Source organism: Rhopalosiphum maidis, chromosome 1 (genome assembly GCF_003676215.2).
Source record: "Rhopalosiphum maidis isolate BTI-1 chromosome 1, ASM367621v3, whole genome shotgun sequence".
NCBI classification, from domain to species: domain Eukaryota; kingdom Metazoa; phylum Arthropoda; class Insecta; order Hemiptera; family Aphididae; genus Rhopalosiphum; species Rhopalosiphum maidis.
The window spans coordinates 44,468,886-44,482,774 of record NC_040877.1 but is presented as its reverse complement, the minus strand read 5'-3'; the positions used below and the strand labels follow the sequence as shown (position 1 = coordinate 44,482,774).

The window sequence follows — 13,889 nt, the reverse complement described above, 5'->3', positions numbered from 1 at the left end:
AAAACATTTAAAAACTAAAATTGTAATTATTACACTTATTATAATATTTAAAATGTCCATTAGTTATTTTTATATTTAACAAAAATAATTATTAAATACTTCATACAAATAATTTATACATAATTTTTAATACACATCATTAGGTACTCGTATTTAAAACATTTTTTTCTTGAATTCTTAAAATTCAATCAGCAATATTTTTGTAGTATGTAATACGATTAAGATTTGTTGGTAGTGCTGTTTAAATGTTGTAATATAAATTTCTTTTTATTTATATAATTAATTTTCCTAACATAATATGGATAATATAATTATTAATTTAATTAATAGAAATATGGATTTCATTTTAAATTTTGAATAAATAAATATTAACATTTAAATTGTATTCTCAAATATGTATGTTATTTGATGACAATAATAATATTACAGTACTATAAACGGTATATTATTTTTATATGTATGTATAAAATTAAAAACTTATCCATTTTTAAAATGAGTTATTTTTTCATTTTGTTTGTTTTACATTTCGGACAGAACCATTTTCCTTTGGGCTCGGTAGTTACTTTAACACATCCAAAATGGAACCATTCAATTGGACACTAAAATAAAAATAAGACATAATTAAAAATTAAACAATGTACCAAACAATGTTTTTAATACAAATAGAATGATATCGTCACAAATCACAATATTATATAAATAACTATGTAAATAAAAGTAATAAATGTATTAATAATTAATAAATTAAAATTAAAATGCTTACACATGAGTTATCGCAGGCTATCATTTTACCATAAGAAACTTGTTTGCATAAACAGTATGTTTGTTCATTTGAATCGACAGGCATGTCTAATTCTTCAGGCGAATGTGCAACCCCAGCATTGTCTAATGCACCATTCAGGGGACCAGTCTCTACTTTATCATTGGCTACACTATTGGTAGCATTTGTTGGATGAATAACACCGACTAAAGGTGTTTTGCTAGTTGTTGTAATATTCATTTTTGCAACTTCTGAAAAATGTTGATAATTATTATACAATTTAGATTTACCTCAACAAGACTAAAATTATGTTTTGTCTATAAACCTTTTTGAATTATTTTCTTTTCAGATATTTTGTAAGGAGTTGTTTTTTCTTCCCTTGATGTGCTCGGCTTGTTCCAAATTCCATCGACTAAAGTAAATACACATAATAGATGACCAAACACATTAACACCATAATACAATATGTATTATAGAACAGTGATAGTATTATTATTATTATCAAGATTACAAGAGTATTTATTATTTTATGTTTTTATAATTTTTTGAGTTAATGTTTTTATATTTTATGTTGTGAGAATGTGCACGTATAAGACTAACTCTTTTTATCTTGTTAATGTTGTATTTTGTATGATTATTTTATTAAACGAAAGTTAATTATGAAAGTCAATTAGTATTTCTTACATGAAACAAACTTGTACCTATCTTGTTGGCTTTTTTGTAAGGTTATGCTAAACAAATATGCAATTTCTAAAGTCTAGAATCCACTACATAAAGAAGTCTATCATTTTATATTTAAATCTGTTTTAAGCTAAAGATTAAATAATTTAACATATATTATATATTTAATTATAGTATGGAAATTGTAACTCTGTTAATTTTTGTTATACATTATAATTAATAATTTAAACTTTATTAAAAAGAGCATTATATAATATTGCATAAATTAAATTTATTGTTTTGTATTTATTTCTGTAATTTAATTACTCAAACCAAATTAATTTTAAATTGTGAATCAACTTTTGTCGTATTTCATAATTTATGTTTTTATCGTAAGGCATTACTAAAGCCCATCAAAAATAATTTAATTTACATAATATAATTAATTTTAATCATATATTTTAATATAGTTTGAATAATACTGATTTTTCAGTAAATAATAAGTATAATACAATTAATGTTACCTATTCAATTTAATTTTTATACTTAAAGTCATAATTAAAACTTTTAAGAGGATGTCTCACCCGCATGTGCTGTCTCCGTCTTACATACGTACGACATAGTACATTTTCGTTTACCAGTTTCAATAGTGTGTTTTTAATTTTAATATTAGAGTGAATTCACCTATTATCAAACTTTTAGCAAGAACATTATCTGTTTCCTCTCGTTGGTTTTTTACGACATTTTAATTTTTAGCACACTATTGAAACTGGTGAATGAAAATTTACCATGTTGTATGTGTGTAAGACGGAGGCAACACATGTGGGCGAGACGTCCTCTTAACTGAGAAACAAAAGTGATTTATTTTAAATTTTATATTTAAATCTGTTTAAAGCTATTCACATTAAAATTTAACATTTTTTATTAATTGGATTGTTTTATTATTATAAATAACTCTCTGTTAATTCTGGTCTGTGGCGGCATGAATTTTTTTCCTATATTAGTATTAAATACTTAAAATAACATTATTAAAATGATATTATACCTATATAAAATTTAATTTTAATATGAAGATTTTACTGTCATATTTAATATTTAAATGAATCATCCTATTATGTAATTTAAATGTGAGAATATTATCCAGTTTACCATAGAAGCATTTTTTAATATTATAATTTCAAAACATGTTATAAGAATTTTAAATTTCACAAAAACTTAAAAATTATTTATCATACAATTTGATAATAGGTAAATTTACCCTCATAAAACAGAAAAACACACTTAGGTATAATATCATCTTGATAATAGAACAAATATGTTTATACCTTGAGTTTTTCAAAGCCTTAGTGTTAAAATATTTAAATTTTTTTGAAATTAATATTTAAAATTTAAATGTAAGAATAATTATATTTCAAGGATTAAAAATATGTAAATATTTATGTATTGAACACTATAAGGGAGATTTTGATTTCCAACATGTGAAAGATGTCCAAGCTCAATATAGCCAAATTTGTACAATATGTGGAACACCTTTTAAAATCGGATTAAAAATATTATTTTAATAATCACAATAATTATATTAGCATTTACATATTTTAGTGAATTATTTAAAATAATAAAACAAATTAAAAAATTTTGTTAATTATACCAATATTTTATTATTAAGCTAGAGAAATATGAAAATAACATTAAGAATACAAATAAATTTGTTTACTAATAAAGTTTTACAGTAAACATTTTAAACTCATTAAATTTATCTGTTTAATGTAGTTAATTCTTAATATTGTTCTAGTTAATTATAAATTTGTATTATTTTTTAACATTTTTATATTATGTAAAATAATAAGTGGTTAATAATAGTTAAAATAAAAACTACCACCAGCCCGGTGTTGGAAGACTTCAATAATATCACCGTCCTCAAGTTCTAAAGAAAATGGAGTATCTTCGCCAGAAAATGATTGTCCGTCAAATTGGAATCTTAATGTTGCAATATCTAAAGCCTAAAATATTACAATTTTTAACAAATTTAATTATAAATGTTAACCTAACACATAGAATTAGTTAATACTAGCTGAATCGATGAATAAAATATCTATAATAACATTTAAATATAATTTAAATTATATAGATTTTTTGTATACCATACAAATGTTTATTGTCTTCATTCCATAAATATGTCTTATGAAAAATGTACATTGAGCAATTCACATAAACATTATTTTGTTTTAATACAAGTTAATTGACTCATCATTTAACCTAACTTTGATATATTATTTTTAAAGCAAGTTACAAGTGTGCACAATATAATAATAAATTTAAAAATGATTAAAATTGCATCAATTTTAAATTATATAAAAAAGAATTTCATTCAAACTTCAGAAAGATAATATTGTTACCTTCAATAATATATCACTCAACACTAATTTTCAAACTAGACCCTATTCAACTAAAAATTAAGCCACTCTTGTGAATTTAGACAGTACCGTCTGATACTCCAAAAGCTATGTATTCTATCATTGGTTAACAATATTTTGGCAACAGTTATTGATTATTGGTGTCAGTGCAATTAACAGACATATGGACAATTATAAATTTCAGTAGAAGCTATCATATCAAGTAGTAGAAATATGCTGATTTAAGTAAAAAAAAAAAACTTAATGCCAATTGCTAAATGTGACTTTGTCAATAATTTGTTAGTTGTTAAAATGTTATATCATTCTAAACAATAAAAATACAAGTGTGGTGTTTTGTTACTGTTACTTTTGGTTACAATTGCAAAAAATTACTTCTTAATAGTGTATACTTACAGCTCCTTCACAATAAGCTTTCATGAGCTTTTTCATAGGAGTATGTATCTTCATCCTGAATTGGACAAAATAATTATTTTGTCCATGAACTTTAAGATTAATGGTAGGTTCAGGGGCAATCTAAAATATAAGATGTTTTTTAATGATTGTTGTTAAAAAAATAACAAAATGATTATTTGTAATTAATTTTCAAATCTTATAAAATTAAATAAATTAATAATTCAATAACAAGCTATTGTTATCGTATCAAAACACTTTTTACACACAATCCAAAATTAATTTTTAATAACCACAGGATTATGAACTTATAAAATCTGATGAAAGTCAGAAGTCAGTCGACCTGTTGCCCTAAATATAATCAATATTAACAATAATAAATGTCAACAGGTCAGGTTCTAGGTAAATAATTAAACTTATGAATGATACATTTATTAATGATACCACCACTTCTAGAACAACAAACGACCTTCAATATGATAAAATGCCATGGTTGACAAATACACACTATGCAATACTGTTGAATTTTAAGAAAACTTGATTGTTTAATGAGACGTGTATTTAGCAAATGAGCGTGTGTGGGAATGAAATAAAACGTTAACAAATTTGTGTTCAGTAGAACACATTTTTTATGTTATCTTTAATATTAGAGTTATTTACTTTATTATCAAAGTTAAAGGTAAGAATATTATCTAGAAAAATGAACATATGCCTTTATTTATATTATTATTTGAAAGTCGTATTTATTACTTACTTTAAAATGATAATATCAATAAAAGCATTTTATAAAAATTCATTTTCTAGATAATATTCTTACCTTTAAATTTGATACTATACTACGTAGGTACCACTAGAGAATGCATACGGTGGCCATACTAATCAATCTCAATCCAAAACCAGTCGTTCGCTATCGGAACTAGTTGGTTATATTGCTGTATGCATTCTTACGGAACGACAGGGCACGACAGAGTATAAGTAATTTTACTCTAATATAAAAACTAACATCACAAAATGTGTTTTGCTGAACGCAAATTTGTTATGATACATGTTAGTAAGACAGAGATAACACACGCGGGTATGGCGTCCTCTTTAAATATTAGACAGATATTAAGAAAAAATACGCGCGGGCACGACGTTGAATTGAGCAGCAGGTGTCAACACGTACAGTGCGCACAAAAAAACGTCGAAACGGGAGGGGGGGCAACAGACGCGATTGACCGTGGAATTTTTCATGAACCAACGCTATTACAGAACGCCGACTTGTGATTTTATTTTGCGTGCGTTACGCTAATTTGTAAATACTTACTCCTTTGTTTACGGCCATTTCTGATTCGTAATTTCGTGTTCTGTACATCAACTACACCGTCAACAATAATGAACAGTGTCGTTTATGATAAATTAAATAGGTATGCCAGCAACTCGTGATACGCATGAGCGGTGGAGTGGTGGTGGAGTCACCGGCGGCGGCTATGGCGACGGCGGACTATTGATAAACGGAGGAATGTTAACATCACATTTATTCATCCGGGGTAGGTAGACATGTAAGACGGTTGGTTACCATGTTTTAGGTGGCACAACCGCTCACCGTAGTGGGCGGCGGCTGGTCTTCCGCCCAATTCTCTTTTACCAAGACAAATCCGACTATCCGCACGAGCGACTTGCGATCGACCGCCATTTTGTCATATTTATCACACCGACTAAAACCTCGTAGTCCCGTCATCGCACCCCATCTGCAATTGTTGTTGTATTTATAAAATTGTTATATCCTCGCGTCATCCTTGTTATTTTGTTAAGTCAATAAACGTACCTATACATATATTCTCCATATTACACTGTAACCTTACTGTCGTCTCCTTCATCCATAGAGCTAGAACGTGGAAGTGATCGTTGTAGGTAAATACGACATCAGCAATCATTTGACCTTCATGCAGCACGACCGAACCATTAGTAGCAACGTTGAAAATAACGAGATGGATATTGAGAGAGGATGTTGGAGCCTATCATGAGTTCATGTATTACTATCAATTTTGAGGGTATATGGTGTAAATATTTTTTGAGCAAGCACCTTTATTATTCTAATTACACTACGATTTTATTTGAAGTTTGAACATAATAGTACCCCATGTCAGAGAAAGAACATTCTTAAAGATATTTTCTCTCCCACAAAAATAACACAAGTTCGTACAGTATTAATATAGCCATAGTCTATCCATATAACTATTATTTATTTCTACGAATACGAAATGCTCTTAGAGTTGCAGTGTTTACCTCAAACATTAAAAGTTATAACCTTCCAACTATACCCAGGGGAGGATTTACACATAGGTAACATAGGCACATGCCTAAGGCGCAATATCTTTCAAAGGAGCCGCAATTGTTCTGTGTATTTCTACTTTTATTTACATAACTAGCGGCCCGTGAAACTCGCTTCGTTTGAAATTCGGTGAAAGTGAATACCCTAGAAAAAAAACACGACTTGGGAGAAATTCTAATAATCACAAATTTAGTTTGGTGATTAAATAGGTGATAACACTGATAACGATGTTGACAAAGTTGTTGTTACTACTAATTAGGTAGCTCGATACTTAGGTCTTGTTTTGAATGAGGAAAAGTTGGATAAAAGTGTCTAGATGTCTGTCATCAACCACTAATCAATGTAAATCGATTCCTGACGTCGTTACACGGACGCTGATTTGTTCGCAAAATATTTTAAGTCGAATTGTGTTTTAGAATGTTTTATACATTATCACTTATCAGTAACAATAGTGTAAATTTTAATACGCAACTAAACCTACCGGGTAGGCAATCCGGTTGCGTCAGATCGCGGACAATGTGGGCATATAGGTGAAATTGCATATGTATTAAATATACAATATTACCAAAAATCGTGACACTCTAGTATTATTAAAAATAATTAGTAACTTAATTTATTAATTTACAGAAATAAAAACTTTATAGACGAAAGTAAATTTAAACGCGTATTTATTGGATCATATACAATAATGGTTTTAAATTATTTTGAAATAAAACTATATCGTGAAAAAATCGAAAAAAAAATACGAAAATCTGGGCGGCCGTGTAATCAATTGCGCCACCACTATATCTGCCGAAGCGGGGTTCGAACCTGCCTGCCTAACTATGGGGAACTATGCCTAACACTTATCGGCTATGGTTTTAGTTGCGAACTACAGCCGAATCTCGAGCAATTAGGCCGTTTTGGAGCCGCTAAGAATTCCGCGTTAAACGTCGTTTTACACAGACGAATCGTATAATTCGCAAATAACAAAACACAAATAATCTCTTTTCACGTGTTTTAACAAATTTCGTCTACAACAATAATTATTTATAATAAAAATTTCACGAACAACGCGTACGCACACACGATAACATTTAAGACATCATTTTAGGTATATCGTTCATTACCATACATAAACGTACACGCGTCGCAATAACAGTTTACCGTACGGATACACGTAGATTTGTTTTCTTTGATCGGGTAAAACTAGAAAACGATTTAAATAAATCCAACGGCAAAACGCATCGCGCGAGTTCCCAAAACGACTCTCCGTCGAACGTTGGTTTTACACACGCGTCAACCGCAGACCGCACACGTCGTGCACCCACGAAGCCACCGCGACAACGGAGCCGACTAAAAACGCCGGTAAAGACGAAATCGGCGGGGCTCGGAGACGGAGATTTTGAAAAAAAGCCGATTTACGCGACAGACGAAGCGCGCGAAACATAGGTTTTCGATTGGTCGTACAAAGCGCATACTTAATGTCAAATATTGAACTACGCTTCAGAACGCTTCTAGCGGATCACGATATTTACATTTTATATAATAAAATATAGTAGTGATTTAATTCCTTGGATTGGAAAAATGGCAAGTCCGTCCCTGACTACACTGAATTTGTATTATCATGCAATTACTATGAAAATCAGTCACTACCAATAAACATAATTCATAGTAGTTTTTATGTTCCTTCGATAAAATAATTAGATTTAGAAGCCATTATCACGATTCCCTCAGAAGAAAGCTAAGTAATTGTCACTACAAACTTGGCAAACCCAGGGCCCTGTGCTCTAGTTGAAAATCTTGGGTGGACGTATCCAGTAGGAAGATGGTATAGCGAATGAAGCGTATCCGTCGCCCTACTCACTAAAAGTGTGTAGCAATAACCTCCAATTTGACTAGGAAGGATCGGTCTAGACTCCCCGTCTTGGGGTTAACTGAAGGGCCAACGAACCTACCTTGCAAAAATCATTGTTCACGAACCAAACAGCAATAAGCCTCGGACATATAGAATTAATGGAAAAACGAACGGACACAAGAAACCAGATTTATGTTTTAGAACACGAAATGTGCGGATAATGTTCCAACTAATAACAGCTCTAAATGTAGTAAGGAAATTTGCGAAATACAAATTCAGGATAGTAGCGCTACAGGAAATCAGATAGAATGACGAAGGAACCATAAACATAAATTATATCACTATTCTAATTCTATCACTAATATTTTTGAAACAATGTAGATTGAACAGTGAATAATTGACGAGATGAACACTGGCTTTACAGTTTACAAGAAGAGGATGACTTGAAAATAATATATATCCCAGATAAACCAATTTTCGTAGCTGACACACTAACAATTTATCTAGGATAACGGTCAATAGATAAGAAAATAAATTATATCTAAACAAAGTTTAAATCAAAAGTATAACAAACAGTTTCGGAATGACATAAGAAATTTAAAATTTTTACAAAATAATAAAAAACGAATAGCAAAATTAAAATTATAAAACTACCATGTCCGGAGATAAAAAATGATAAAATATTTAAAAAAGATAAAAATTAAAGGATAGTGGCAAATAACAATACCAGATTAAATAGCGAGAGGACTAGTGTAGAGAACGCACACCAAATGCGGACACTCAGGAAGGTATAACGCATTTCCCCTGTTATAATAGGTATACATATTTCGTAATATGGCTAAAATAATAATGGATGTAATAAAAAAGTGTGACAAGTCAGAAAAACAAAGCTATTAATTACGGCCCAAGCGGGTCAATCAAAATACATAAATCGAAAAGAATCTTAGAAAATGCTTCAATTGATTTGATGCGACCATTAACAATCGGAAAGGGAGGCACAAACTGACACACTACATTTTGGCCATTATATTTAAACCTTTTTAAAATATAATAAGTTGTATGCATTATAAAAGGCAACTAGCTTAAAAAAAGAATTCATACCACCAATAGAACCACCAAAGGTGATCCAATTAAATGACGGTACACAATTCACCTCAAAACCATGGAACGAAACATTAAAAAAAAACTTGGTAACAAAGTTATACATTAACTCCCATATATCTCACAAAACAGGGAAACCATAAAATTGCTTTTTTCAAGGCAACCGATAAACGTAATCTTCTCAACGCACTTATTTCTCGCATTATATGCAACCTAATATATCCGAAGGTTAACAAGAAATGAGACAATTAACATATATTTTGAACAGATAAGGCTAGTGATTAGTTTCTGTAGGCGTGAAGGGGGAGGCTCTATTGTAGGCATCACCAAAGCTTATATATAAATGGAAAAATACTTGAAAATTATAGTTTAACTATGACGGCGTTGATGGATAATAATCTATTACAATTGACAGTCTCTCACACACCACGGCGAGTGTTGGCGGACTTACGCAATAATAATGGACACCAATACCAATCTATGACAAATACAGATGATGACGAATACTATAACAAAGATAATAGATTATCCATGTGCAAATAATTGTAATAATAATACTAATACAAATAATGATAATATTGAATACATACAGGAATATTGAAAAAGAGTACAATAACGTCCATTGTCCTGCTCATAAGAATATCGCATATGTTCCTGATCATGTTTTTCAGAGAAACGGGTCTTTTTGACACGAACTTCTTAATTTCCTGAATAATATTTATTACATTTTAAATTATAATATCATTAAAATTATTAAAGTATTATATGTATACTTTTCAATGATGTGTTACTATTATAAATTAAATATAAAATATAATAAAATTAAAATATCTCTAGATGATTAAGTAGGCATATGAAATATGTATGTATGGCATAAAACGGTATACCAATCATTGAAAACAACATTTTATAAAGAATTTTAAATCTATCATAATGTTTTTAATACTTATATGCTAAAAAAAAATTATGCCGAATCATAAATTTAACAATTTAATTTAAAATATTTAACAATACAAATCATGGGAATCTTTAAATAATATATTTTATGATTGTAGGAATCTAAATTAACATTACATACAATGGATTTTTCGATACTATAATCTTAGATCATAAACGCGCGACAGCATCTTTTATATAAGAATGAAATTCGAAATTAGGACCAAAAAAAATAAACAAATCGTTCTTCCTATATACTATGTCAATTATTAACTACTAGTAAGATATTTGGGATTAATAATAGATTTATTACTGGTGAGACATAGATGTTCATATTTCTATTTTTATCTTAACTCTATAGAATCGTAACACATGGCAAAAACATCAAGAGGTTTTCAGGTGGGTTTCTTGATTATCAGAAGCTGACTCAATTTTACAGAAGAGCATAAGGAATTATCAATATAATAGATACTTAAAAAAAAAACAAAAATGGATTTTAGTTTTTTGAATTTTTTATTTAGTGTTATCATTATTGTAATTTCTTGGGTTTTAATAAGATTTTAAAAAGAAGTATATTTCTTTATATCAGAAGAATCCCATATAATATCAAAATATACAGCTCTTAGTATGAAAAATTATGTTAATTAAGTAAAATTAGTTCCAGGGCCTTTTGAAAATGAAAACTAACTATATTTTTCTAATAAGTATACTTTACTTATATAAATATATAATTAACAATACTTCTATATTTCATTGCTTTTAAAAAAAGTCACTCCGAAAAAAAAAATAATAATACCAAAATATAATCACCATTTCAAAAGAGAATTTTTAGAACTTTCTAAGCCACTTTTCACACCAATATATAATAATTTATTGTATTATATAGGTAATTATTTATTTGCCACTAAATTAATTTATTTGATGTTACAATAACAATATTTAGTATATATTTTGGTTCTATTTTGTCAGATACAAACGGTGTTTTACAAGATTTAAACTCCAGTTCATTGGATGAATATAAAAATATAATTAAATTTGTATGTAACTATGTTCATATTAATAAAATCAATTGAATTTGCATTTATTAATTATGTAAAACTTATTAATTGTCTTCATAATTGTATAAATAAGACAATTCTATTATTAGTAGTTCTGTTCAAGTATACCTAATCACTACATTAAATAGTTCAATCATTAAAATTAGTTCACACAATAGAAAAATTGGAAAAAATAAATATATGAACTACATTTGTAAAATTATATTAAATTCATAAAAGCCATCGATTGAAAATGCATTTTTATGTATAATATTATAGCTAAACATTTGAGTATAAATTCTAGTCCATTTTAAATTATTATAATAACAAAATTGCAAAACCTAACCATTGTTCAATTGGTCATCTCAAACAGCCACAATATTTAAATAACTCTATTTTAAGTACAATAACTGGTGTTGAAAAATATATTATACTAAATTCTGACAAATGTTACAAGAGAAATAATATTTATTTTGTAATAATAGGTACTTTATAAGTAACAAAAAAGAAACGTTTTTGCTAATAAACAGTATTTTTAACTTACTTGTATTATGCAATATGCATAAAGCTTTACTTAAGTTCCCCAAGTATTTTTATCAACATTATGCCACTGCTAGTTGGTAATAAATTAAATATAATAATCCACCTTAGTGATGCAATAAAATAACTACATAAATACATAATAGTTAAGAAAATATATACACATATAATTAAAATAACACATCTTGTCAGCCGTTTTTCAACTTACCTTTTGAAGTTGCTGTATATTAGTTGTAGTAGTTTCACACCTACACAACTGCTTTAGGGTGCATACATTTGTACAATAATATCTAAAAAGATCCCTTAATCGCGTGACTACCGAGCCAACCACCTAAGCGCAAAATGTCAAACATATAACTTAAACGAAAGGCACTCTTGGCTCACAACACTGGTGTTGAGATGGGTTTATACAAGTATGATACTGACCAACCTATGATAAAAATACAATTTTAACAAGAAATAAACGCATAGTTATTGAACGATACTTCAATAACTAAAAGAAATAAAATTCACGTTATCCAAAAAATCTGAATAATAAAAAACCTGGTACTGCATAACATTAAAGGACTTTTAGTTATAATAAAACAATTAAAACTGGATGAAAAATACGAAACTTTGTAACACTAGTAACACTTAATACTAAAAACATGACATGACAATAATTATTTACGAGCAACGACGACGTTAAGATAACGATGCGTATATCAGCCCCGCGACCGAGAAATGATAACACATACAAAACACAAACATTGATACGACAGTGCGATTCGCAGTTGGGCTTGTTGTTCACAACAATAAGTTATAATGTATTATCACTGCTCTCAGCCGATCGGCAATACTACGAATGTAGCGGCCGTCATGACCTACACAACACTGAACGAGGAACCGGCGATTCAACACACCGTTAGCACCAACGTAATTAAAATAAAATTCATCCAAACAGGAATAAACTATACACTATAACCGCCCTTTCTAATATTACTGTCGATACAGTATCTATCTTTTCTCGAATATCACTTCAATAATAATGGTTAAATTCTACATCAGCCTTTTTAATCATAATTGATACTATATTTGTAAATTATCAACCAGACATCTATTTTTAAAATTGTTTTAGTTGAGTTAATATTTTGCATTTTTAATACTTACAATGTGTATACTGTGTCTAGTTTAAATTCTGGGTATTGCCATAATTATAGAACTTATTGCCATTATGGCAATACCCAGAATTTAAACTAGACACAGTATACACATTGTAAGTATTAAAAATGCAAAATATTAACTCAACTAAAACAATTTTAAAAATAAATGTCTGGTTGATAATTTACAAATATAGTATCAATTATGATTAAAAAGGCTGATGTAGAATTTTTTATATCATTGTAACAACATTTTAATGATTAATAAGTATTAGAGAGTCTATTTGTGTATTACAATAATTAAGAACGTGAAATCATCATAATAATTATTTAAATTAATATATGACTTGTACTATTTTAACGTTATGATATTTATTATTCTTATTTTTATTAACATGAATATAAAACACTGTATAGTTTAGCCTAGAAAATTAAAAGGATTGCACTACTTACAACATTAATTTTATGGTGCTATAATAATATATATTCTATGTGATCAAAAATTCTTATTAGCTCATTGATCGAGCATCCACTATATTTACCAATTGTTTGATAATTTTTCTTTTGAAATATCTTGTTTAAGAAATTTTTTAGTTATTTTAATACGATGGAAAATGTATACGAAATAGTATAACAGTCTTATTTAGATGTTTTTCCAATGCTTCAACTAGTGATACTAGTTACTATAATTATTAATAAGACCGTAGCCAGAAAAAAATTTAGGGGAGAGGGGGGGTTTAGAGTATAAATATGTTATATTA

The 13,889-nt window shown here is 28.5% G+C and overlaps 1 protein-coding gene across 3 annotated transcripts; it reads right to left on the bottom strand.

The window, feature by feature from the left end:
• Window positions 1-456: 456 nt before the first annotated feature.
• LOC113561347 (chromatin modification-related protein YNG2-like) lies at window positions 457-12,557 on the bottom strand. Of its 3 annotated transcripts, XM_026967696.1 has the most exons (10): window positions 12,420-12,557; window positions 12,198-12,320; window positions 6,032-6,221; window positions 5,783-5,954; window positions 5,531-5,707; window positions 4,228-4,347; window positions 3,297-3,420; window positions 1,086-1,172; window positions 764-1,011; window positions 457-599 (listed from the first exon to the last, which is right to left on the bottom strand). In XM_026967696.1, the coding sequence occupies exons 5-10, from the start codon at window positions 5,576-5,578 to the stop codon at window positions 498-500; spliced, it is 729 nt and encodes a 242-aa protein (XP_026823497.1). In that variant the 5' UTR covers window positions 5,579-5,707; window positions 5,783-5,954; window positions 6,032-6,221; window positions 12,198-12,320; window positions 12,420-12,557; the 3' UTR covers window positions 457-497. The 3 variants fall into 3 exon arrangements, with proteins under 3 accessions (XP_026823497.1, XP_026823496.1, XP_026823498.1); XM_026967695.1 differs by having other exon boundaries at window positions 12,198-12,523; XM_026967697.1 differs by lacking the exons at window positions 12,198-12,320; window positions 12,420-12,557 and adding an exon at window positions 9,928-9,974.
• Window positions 12,558-13,889: the final 1,332 nt, after the last annotated feature.